This window comes from Branchiostoma belcheri, unplaced genomic scaffold (genome assembly GCF_001625305.1).
Source record: "Branchiostoma belcheri isolate BF01 breed outbred unplaced genomic scaffold, Haploidv18h27 scaffold11, whole genome shotgun sequence".
NCBI classification, from domain to species: Eukaryota; Metazoa; Chordata; class Leptocardii; order Amphioxiformes; family Branchiostomatidae; genus Branchiostoma; species Branchiostoma belcheri.
The window spans coordinates 332,261-343,519 of NW_017802491.1; the positions used below are offsets into that span (position 1 = coordinate 332,261).

Below are 11,259 nucleotides of genomic sequence, written 5' to 3' on the forward strand. Positions count from 1 at the left end.
GGGAATATTTGTTCCGCAATTCGTGCTGCCCATAACAGACTTTGGACCCTTTCCATATATATTGTACAGTCGGGGTATGTTCTTAATCTAACGACGTATGCCCCCTTCTTTCCCCACAACACCTTAACCTGTTCGGTTCTGTGTGTCAGCGCCCCTAACATGTGTCCCCCAGGGGATACCGACGTGAACCCGGCCGCTCTGACTGAGTTACAGCCTTAATGATCTGAACCAAATATGTGTGGTAGTTGGAGAGGCTGAGGTGCATGTGTGTTAGTGTGTGTACCCGTGACGTTCCCCTACTCTACCCTCCCCACAGCATTGGATCAGTTTTCAAAAACAGCTGGCAGCGGTCTGAGCGTGGTGCTAGGTCGGCACCTGTACAAATACCACTCCGGAGTGGACGCGGAAGAGTGTGCGAGACGATGCGTGCAGGAGGTCGACTTTGTCTGCCGATCCTTCGATATCAATAAAGTCGGGTGCTACGCCATAGCAGAAAGCTGGAAAAGTGCACCCGAGGACAAGTACAAATGCGCGTCCCCCGAGTGCGGATGGGACCACTTCGAGCGACTAGGTACGTGACGGCGACGTCGCTTCCTGACCTAGCGCTTAATCGCGCCTGGTCACCCCTATTTCACAGTTCATAGGTCCGTCGTAAGGCTGCAAATATGAAGTCTGGCGGACTGTCGAACCCTTAGATAGGGGTGATCAGGGTGTTGCAAGTGCTTGCAGGAGTTCGACGATCTCACGTTCGGATTGCCTTCCCCTGCGCCTCACAAAAGCCAAGCCAAGCCCCTGCACTCTCTATCCTGCCTTTCTGCTGCTCTGCTGTTTGACATGCATTCTTTTATCGTTTGTTCTTTTTTTATTTTATTTTGAAGAATGCCTGTGCGTGTCTCATCCACGGCTTTTCACAAGTTCAAGGTCACCAGCTAGTTCTCGCTTCAACTGCACACCCACCCGCACGGAAGTTATGGCTGACCCCAGCACATATTTCTCTCATCACTTGACAGTACATATGTCTTGCACTTAAAGTTAAACCAATTAGTGCACTGTCAGTAGTTTGAAAACGACCTATTTCAGGTTTTTCTTATTTCACCAAAACTTTTAATGGCTGTGTGAACTGGGAAACATTAGAAATTGACACGACCCTTGGGTCGGGAGGAGGGGGAGGGGGGCTAGACGTAGCATTAGTGGACCGGCCCTTGCCACAGTTCTGGACACGCATGTAAGCCTCCACACACCCATTACTTTCACACAGAGGGCAGAGTCGACATTGATTATTTTCACAGACTTCGAATTCATCCCCAAGGGCAGGCCCAATTATGGCAGAAGTCAGGTCGTCAGCTTGGAAATCTGCTCGCGGTTTCCGTTTTCACAGCAAGAATGTGACCAGACACAGACAGGTTTAAAACGTGGTCTGTGGGTTGGTCGTTTTTCTCACCAAGTTAACCACCTTGTTTTTCTCTTCATAATCGCCCAGACGTCTTGTAAGTCGGATTAGGCCCATTGTGGTCTGCCCCTGCCGGTCTAAAAACAAGCCCTGCTCCGCTTTCTTTTATGTACAGTAGGGTAGGCGTTATGGTTCGGTCCTCTAGAAGCCTTGTATGTGCTCAAGAGCGCTATTTCTGGTCTGAGAAAGGAGGCGTAATTCTAGCACGGGATGGGGGACTTACTGAACAGATCCTATCTCTTTGACATGTCACTTAGGGCAGGTCTGGGGCGCTGCGTGTTTGTCGTTTCTACCTGTCACCACATTCAGGGCAGGGTCGTCACAGGTATGCACAGCCAAATCACACGTATTCCGACATGCCTGGCATGGACATTCCATATTAGTCGCAAACGAAGTAGAACTTGTACTAAAATGGCCTCAGACAAAACACTATTCCCTTATCAAGGCTCAGTCGATTGTTACACGATTTCGATTCGACTTTACGACTGCTTCTTCTCCCATGCCTTCCCTCCAACCCTCCCGTGCGGCAGAACTGCACGTGCGACCCTCTCTCATAACCCCCGCAATTCTGGTCTCTCCTAACCGCAGAAGCCACAGCCCCTATCCCTGGCAAATGTGCAGCCCTAACGAGATTAGTTTTAAAGCCCTTCAGAAAGTGCGGTAGCGACCAAGAGTGCGTGCAAAGCGTCCCTGTCGGCTTAGTCCACACAGCGTCAGCAAGGGACCGTCCGAAATGCCAGCAGAAGCCGTGGCGTTTGTTCTGTGACAGCCGGACAGGACAAGACAGAGTGGGATCTCCGGGGAGACCACCAAAGATGGCTTGGGTTGCTAATGTTACGCGTAGCAGGGCGTGCGATAAATGGGACGCCGACAAAGTTTGACCTGTGGTACCTCCATACAACACTTCTCTATCAGCTGGGCTTTCTGAAGATATGTCTTCTCACCAAATTCGTTACGTAAGCTAGTCAAACAATTTACATAACTGTCTTTACATCGTTTTAAAATCCACGTTCTTCATGAGTCAGATTGGGTACAGCCATACATTAGCGTATAGAAATAAAAGAGATTCTTAGCCGAGATGCAGCAAATGATGAAAACGGGCCTAACGTAACACAATTTGGCATATCAAGAAAAGGTATATTACCCAACCTTCTGATGCGAATGTTTCATTCACAGAGAATTACAAAACAACAGAAACAAACAGGACGCATAATATAATGAAAAATTATATGCATATCCCACTTCAAATGCCGCCATTCTCCGTGCCAAAGAGTATCTTGGTTGTGCCGTTGAAGTGCCAAGGGCGCCCGGTTGGTATTTATCGTCGGGAGCTCCGTATGAGGGACTCTAATGATGAGAAAAACAGTCGAGCCAAGGCCGGGTTGGACACTGCTAGATGTGTCGACGATTTCGAGCTTGGCAAAACACTTAGGTTCTTCCCACAAAATGGATGTACAGCTAATTGTCTCATTTTCGAAACCGACTCGTGTCGAAACGAACGTCTTGGATCTAGAATTTGATTGTTTTGTGTACATGCGATATTGCATTTCCATAGCCTGTTTGTTCGTCCGCAAAGTAGGATAAGATGTACAGAGCTACTCTACAAGTATTCTTCAGCATACAGGGGTTGCATGCTAGAATGTTGAGCCTCGTCGTTTTCCAGAGTTCCTATTTTTCGTCTACATGTTCTGGTTCGATGCCCTTTTCATATACGCAAAAAATTGTGTTATCTCAGACCTTAACCTGTAATGTACCCAACGTCCTCCGTGTATGTATCCTATGCATCATACTCGTATTTATGTATAATCAGTCCCTGTTATGTATAATCTGTCCCAGTACTGTTTACCAACTTGCTAAACATTGTATCCGTCACAATTATTGTGCAGTAAAAGTTGATTGATCTAGTTTGCAAACCGGCTGGACATCTGTCGAGCAGAACTATAACTAGACCTGAGAACGAAGGTCGCATCTGTTCGGTCGTAGCTCCTTTATAGAGGTAAATCCCAGGAAGAATGTCTTGCCCCAGTTACCTTGGCTGACCCTATGTCGACACGGAAGCTCCCCGAACAAACTAATGGGACATGTGCCAAGGAAAACGTGCAAGGAAGATTGTAAACATTTCAGCTATTTTCAACATGCCACCCCAGTGTCTTCTGAAAGCCCCTGTTACTCATTTCGAGAACTTCTAAGAACTTCTCTCGGTTTTGTTCAAAAGTGCCCTCTGTGGGACGAGGAAATGTGATAAAACACACGGTCCTGCCCCGGGAGCAGAGGGTGAAATGTTGGGGTGGAATGATCAACTGTGCCCAGAGCACCTCGCTTGTTCTCGTGTGGGTGAGAAGAATGTTCTGTGTAACGAACAGGCACATGCTGACACTATCTTAGGAACATCGGCAGCCGGCACCTATACACACACACGGGTAGCTGGCTGGGGGATTCTATGATATATACTAGTTTCAAAACATGTTATGCCAACATTGGAAACTGGTGGGAACTTTGGATGTAAGATCACGAATGGTTTAAATTGTTTAGACGTAAATCAAAGACGCTTTTCCTGTGTCTAGAGATGTGTAAAGAGATGCATGAGAACATGAAGCTAAACAGGCACACTTTGCATCTCATCCATCGTGGTTTGCTTATTTTGAGCATCCTGTCCCTGTCACGCAAAACAGACGTCTAGTGAGTTGTTGATGATAATCGTCCTTTTGATTACAAGGCCGATAGCGATACGAGATAGGACAATAAATTAAAAAGAACTTGAACATCACGTTGTACGTTTTACGTTTCAGGCCTAAAACCGACGGAGAAGAACGAGGTGTGTTTCACGAAGGCAGGAAAGATTCCGTACAACCCGGACACGCAGACCTGCTGCATCGATGGCGTCAAGGAAGGCGCCGAGAACAAGCACATATGCAAGACGTGCGGCTCGACAATGTTCGCCATGCCGAAGGACGGGCCCACCTGGAGGTGCTGTGGGTCCAAACGTGACGTTCCCTACAATCCCGAAAGCCATCACTGCTGCTTCGGCAACGTTCGGGAGGGACCCGAGGAGGAGACGGCCTGCTTCCGATGCGGGAAGAACGTCGTGTCCATCCCGGAGAAGGAAGCCGACGACTGGATGTGTTGCGGTAAGAAAAACACGCCTTACAACAACAAGAAAGAACACTGCTGCTTCGGCGAGGTGAAGGACGGATCGGATGAGAAGTTTCAGTGCCAGAAGTGCGGCAAGAAGGTTTTCAGCAAGCCCAAATCAGACCCGTCCTGGAGATGTTGCGGGAAAAAGAACGACATGCCCTACAACCCCGACACTCACCACTGCTGCTTCCACGAGGTGAAGGAAGGTTCTCAGAAGGAGCACATGTGCCAGAGGTGCGGAGACAACGTCTTCAGCAAGATGATCTCCGAGCCGTCCTACAAGTGCTGTGGGCCTCAGATGGAGCCCTACAACCCACACAGTCACCACTGCTGTTTCAACGAGGTAAGTCCATTCTATCGCCTAGTGAAGATGTCCCGACGATCTTGAACTAGGAGGACATGTAGCTAGATAAGTAAGAGACATCCAAGAGAGCTCAAAGTGCCTGATGCAAGTGAATTATCGGTGGGTTATGCCTGTAATTGTTCGATGACTAGGTATTTATGCACATGAACCATACCTATTTACAATCTTGCCATTCAGTTAACACATCATTGATTTCTCAGGTTCGGAAAGGCTCCGAGAAGAAGAACGTGTGCCAACGGTGCGGCGCGAACGTGTTCAGCCGGCCGGCCTCGGACCAGTCCTGGTGGTGCTGCGGGAGCAAGGACCTGCCGTACAACCCCACCTCCCACACCTGCTGCGGCGGGGACGTCCTCAAGGGGCCGGACGGCGACAACGTGTGTCAGAAGTGCGGCGACGTGTCCTTCCTGCGGCCCAAGACGGACCCCCGCTGGAACTGCTGCGGCGACGACAACACCCCCTACAACCCGAAGACGCACTACTGCTGCTTCGGGAAGCTGATGGACGGGCGGAGTCGCAGTACACGTGCCTGAAGTGCGGGAAGAAGGTGTCCACGGTGCCGTCAAACGGCCCGGTGTGGGGCTGCTGCGCAGACCTCGCCTACAACACCGAGAAGCAGGTGTGTTGCAAGGACGAGGTCTACCAGGGAACCAAGTGTAACGCACCGGGCATCAAGCCTGCATCAGGTGAGTTGTCATCTATTTCAGAATTTCGTTAGCTGTATAATCTCCAGGCAGACCTTTCGGATAGCCTGCATCCATCTAACGGCAAGACAGTATCCAATAGGCAAGCAGTATCCCATATGCCAGACAGCATCCAATAGCAAGACAGTATCCTATAGGCTACCTAAATTCTGTCAGAAACCAGTACTTATAGAAAAAAGCTCACATGCTTCCCAATAAGCTATAATTCATTCTTTGTACGTATCAAGAATATGTGGCTTCGTGTCGCAAATTTCAGATGGCGAAGTGAATGTGCTATTAACACGTGAACTTCAACAAATCAAAATTGACATGACCTAGAATAATCTTTATAGAATGTACAAAACGTTCATTGAATTTGAAACAGTGTATGATTGTTACTCCCCGAGCCAATCTGATCCCCCATGAGTGACATCATCCTGTGAACACGTACGTTCTAACCCCTCCGTCACCCTAACATCTACTGCATACAGATAGACGACACGGCCTCTCACTGATTCAACAACACGTATAAGGCAGAGCAGTCAATCTCATTCTGCCAAGGGACAGAGATGTCTTGTTATCTGTCTGACAAACCTACCTTAAGTCGCTTTGACATTTACTTGTCTATTCACGGTGTGTTGTCTGTCACCTCGCTGTAACACTGACTCGTCTTTTCCAGTCCTTATCTCGACTTTGACTTAATCGCTTAAAGTGGGGCGGAGATCCGGCCTCGACCCAGATGCCCCCTTTCCAATCAAAGAACATTTACAATTTACCCTTCATTTGGCGCTAAATGGGTTCGGATGGGACATCTGTAATCGAATGTCTGTAGGTAACACTTGTGCTGTACACCTCAACGTTAGGATACCGACTGGTAACGATGTCACTGTCCCTATCTTTTCTCGTCGTTCTGACTAGAGCTGTCTCTACCACTGACTCCAATGGGTTGCCAGATCACCGGATATATACGAGTACAATGGCATATTATTTTGTCAATTTTGCAATCATTTTCCAGCAACTTATTGGAAACTAAACTAAAACGCCTGGCGCCAATCGGTCAATGGATCCTACAAAACATGACATTATCACTTCCCCATCTCCAAACGTTTGACAAGTCGGGTCAGTGCATTAACCTTTCTGTCGTGTAGGAGATGTGTAAAGAGATACAGTCCCTTGTCACAGCACTGTTATTTCAGTTGCATGACATTGATAGGTGCAGGGGAGAGGTCAGTCCCCCTCCTCCAGGACCAACCTGGTATCCATCCCATCACCAAGATAAGTAAACCGGCTTTAGTACAAATAAATAAATGTGAGCTTTCCTAGGAAAATGTAAACCAGCGCGGAAAAATGTTTGCGGTGACAACACGGGGGTCAACACAAAGCCAGGAGAAATGTTGCAGGGAATGCCTGCAGCTCCCGGCGTGTTTAATTAGGGGACAAGGGACACGTACAGCAGCTTTAGGGAAGTGGAATAGTTTGGATTTTTTGCCGTGGGTAACGAACCGTCACCTAGCTGTGTTCAACAACTCAATACTGATTATTTACATTATTAGTGGTAATGGGAATTTTTTGTAAGCACAAAAATCTGCCAGGGTCATGAAAAATGACAATAAATTGTCTGTGTGGGTCTCCCCCCCCACTGCCCTCATTAAGGGAATTAATCACGTTTAAATTGGACGTTTTTAAGTTGAAGGACGGAGAAGCTGCCAGTAACAGCCTCGTGGTTGCCAGTACACGTTACATGTTATAAAGATGGTTTCACCCCAAGCTGTACATGTGTGCAAATCGCTTTCCTACTTGTACTCGAACCATTAACCGGTTAACCTGCATGTAGTGTATGTATACTATATAGGATGGTACAGTACCTGAAAGGAAGAATTGGTAAAGGCGATAGACTAAGTAAGATACAATTTTTTAAACCCGAAGTTATATATTCATGAGAAGCTCGATTTTCATTGAGATCACGAGATACGAGATAGGGGTCACACAAAATAAAACAACATGCAGATTACATGGTTGAAGTTTACAAAGCGGTTACGATTCATTTTATTTCGTTGATGTATTGCAAGTTATATTCCTTAGATTCTTTTTGTCTCCCCAGGAGAAAATTAATGATTGTTCCCTCCGGCCATCAATGATGATACTCAGTTAGAAACAACAAGATTTTGTTTTCAAAACACACCTGGAAATTCATCCTACCACCCACGAAGGCCGACTTTGAATTCATGAAAGCTGGAACCGGTGGCGTTTTTTTTTCTGATAAACTGTTTTTTCTAGTCCAGACGTCGAAAGGACAGCAATGGGACGAACTAGAAGAGAAGAAAGAGTAGTAAACGTCTGGACAGGATTACTGTAAGCTAGGATCTAAATTGTGATCGACCCTAGCTACCACAGTTTTGAGATATCTGTTGGATTCTTTGAACTTCAGTCTAACACGGTTTCTAAAATAATTAAAGAGCTCGCGAATGCAAGTAGGATTCAGGAACAACGCGTGCAGTTGTGTATATATCCGTGCACGTATCCAGTCCAGAACAGAGTCATCACGCCCCCATCCCCCTTGTCGCACCATAACCCCCTCCGCCCATTCGAAACCTATGATTGTTGCCTCCCCTTTTGTCCTGCAGTGGGCCAGCTGGGCCGCTTCAGATGCCCTCCCTGCCCTCTTCAGTCCTGAAGCTGAACAAACATACCGTTGTCTCTCTGTCCCCGTCCATTCACAAACACACCGATCTGCTGACCCGCGTGTCGTACAATCGTCCATTGTGCCCCGCTGATGCTGTATTTATACTATCTTCTAACAACTTGGCGTTCCTCTTTCCACTCTGTCAGTATCTGGGTCAAGTGTCATTGTCGGTCCCCCGTATCAGTGACAGGGAAGAATGTATGGCCTTGTACGTCGCCGGTGTTTTCCAGCGTTTCCCGCTAATCTGGGCTTGATTGAACGTCTCGTTTGGCGGGGACACGAGAAGCTGTGTTTGAACCGTGGAAATCAGAGGTCACAATCTTACATCCATCCCAAACATTTATTGGCACGACTAGGCTATCTACAATAAGTACACGCTTCAGCCATCTGGGGAACATGATTTATTTTCTTATCGTGCCCAGCTTATTTACATTCTTTTATAGTGGAGATAAGACTGCCTTACTGGCATATACGCAGCAATTACGGATGTTATAATAGCCTAAATCAATGCTGTTCACCTCGTCCGGGTCTTGTGCTATATATCATCTAAGGAGTTTGACTGTAAAAGACTAAAACAACGGTGACACAAAGGCTATAATGAAGGTACACGGCTCATTGAGCGCTATACATTAATGAAGCTTCATTCATTCATTCATACATTCACTCATTCATTTGATCAAGGCGTTCTTCAGCTACCTCTTGTATTTCATTTTGACGTTGTTTCTTCGTTGTCCTATTCACATTGCACCATTATAATCTAGGTAAACAGCACACATAGAGTACATCGACAATGTCATTACTTATTATACCATAGGGACGCCATGTTGGTGGGACGGATGCATCCAAAATGGCGACTGATCATCCAAACTAATACTACACACGATCCACCGTGCATTATGATCCTGTAATTATCATATATCGAAATCTAAGGCTTGGTTTAGTTGGTTGGCTGGTTGTATGTTAATTGATTTATCTATTTATTGATTGATTGATTGATGGATGGATTAATTGGCATCCATTTTCCTCCCGCAGACCTGGCCGAGCAGACAAAGCAGGGTGAGGACCCGGGCGCGTACAGCGCGGACCGGCAGGGTTCCGAGCCCGCCAAGGAGCCGGCCTTCAAGCCGGAGGGCGAGGAGGCAGGGACGGGCGGCTGTAGCGTCAACACGGGCGGGCGGCAGTCAGCCACTCAGATCTGCTGTGGAAACAGGTCAGGCGCCGCCCTTCTCTCACCACCCATTGTACCACACACACTTCCCAGCGGATACCGTTCTATAAACGACACGAAACAGCCCCGGTGTTCTTCAGGACAGGGTCACCAAGTTGTCCCCTAAACAGGTCCTAATTAATGACGGCGACCCACGCCCCTGTAGCTCAATGTAATTAGTAAAATTCAAACACCGGACGAGTTGAAAGAAGATTTCTTCCATTTTGATGAACGGCCCCACACCATTTTCCTCTTTAAACCACAGAAATATCCGTCAATGCTTGGCGCATGTACAATTCTAGCTGCTCTTCATTGTTTTTCATCAAGTATAATGCACCATTAAACCAAGCCGTGGGAAATGCCAAAGCTTTGGCGACGGGGCACTGGTTATTCTATCACAATGCAGACTCAGGCACATAGTTTACCTGTCTACTCTTTCCTTGGAAAACACCTGTTGGTACGGGACACCAGGCTCGATTGGTGCCGATAAGTCAACCCAGGAAATTCCTTTCCCCGGGTTATTTTTAGAAGCGAAGGGCATGAGTACATAGAAACAACAAATGGGATAATGACGAGTGAGAAAGGTGATGGTACGTGACAAATCTACTGCTATCATGACCGACGCCATACACTATAACGTATAGAAGAAGAATGACGATGAAAAGTTTGACTGTTAAAATGTGATAACTACAGTATACACAATTCAATTCAGGACATAACGCGCCTGTTTGTAGCTAAAATCACAATGTTATTACACATGCATACCGCAAAACAGGTCAGCTTCTTCACAATTAGTACAGGTTGTATGATTAGTATCTGGTAACAGGGCTAAATCTATCAAAACCTTTACCGGCAGGCTGTTTTTTGTCGCCGTATTTATTGGGCGATTTATAAGGCTCTTCTCGAAGTTTCTATCTGGGCCTGTAGTTAGGTCAATCCCAAACCGTATGTCATGTACAGATTTACTGAAAGGCACGTGGAATGTTAGTCGGTTTCCGCTCCGTCTACCTGGGTGAGGCGTTGCAGGTGTCATGGTGGCCGCAGCGTCCGGACCGGACACAGAAGTCAACCGGGATCACCTGTAATTATAGGGTGTGTCACATGTCTGATCAATACTTGGCAGCTACAAACGAGCGCCGGTAGACCCCCTATTAAGAAATACATTCTTGTTCTCGGGAAAAAAGCACTAAAAACGTTGTGGAGACAAAAATTGAAATGTTTTTGCAGACATTTTTCACATTCTAGGGAACCAACGAAGGTCAGACGACTTTATTTGTCGGCTATTGTGTCCGCTTACGGGACGTTGCATATAGTAGTAAACACATGGAGAAGTAATTATACTTCCCCGTAACAAATGTAAAGAACACCCCTGGTTGATACCGCTCAGGTATAAATAGACGTAAAACACACTTAAAACATCAGGGCAAGACGAGGATCACATTGCATGGCTAGAGACAAGTGGCGTGTAGAAAAAGGAAACGTCGCGTGATTTCTGCTCTGCGGTACCTGGATGATTTATTTGACGTGACGTTGAAGAATTTTATCTGTATGTACACAACTAACGACTCGGGGCGTCGGAAATTTCCGTAATCCGCGGTTTCCGGTTGAGAGAAAAATGTTTGAGAACACGGACACCGCTGGTTTCCTGTCGGCGACCAGACATGACGTACACCGCTCCAGACAGGGCTGCTAGACGGGGCCTGCATGTCCCTTTTTCGTAAATGCGTAATCGAGCCTTTT

At 46.9% G+C, this 11,259-nt stretch overlaps 1 protein-coding gene across 1 annotated transcript in view; it reads left to right on the top strand.

Moving 5' to 3' along the window:
• LOC109481795 overlaps positions 1–11,259 on the top strand; it is a 49,304-nt gene that overhangs the window by 4,825 nt on the left and 33,220 nt on the right. The window contains 4 exon segments of the mRNA XM_019784387.1: positions 317–571; positions 4,240–4,928; positions 5,150–5,453; positions 5,456–5,632. Coding sequence (XP_019639946.1) covers positions 317–571; positions 4,240–4,928; positions 5,150–5,453; positions 5,456–5,632 — 1,425 coding nt within the window.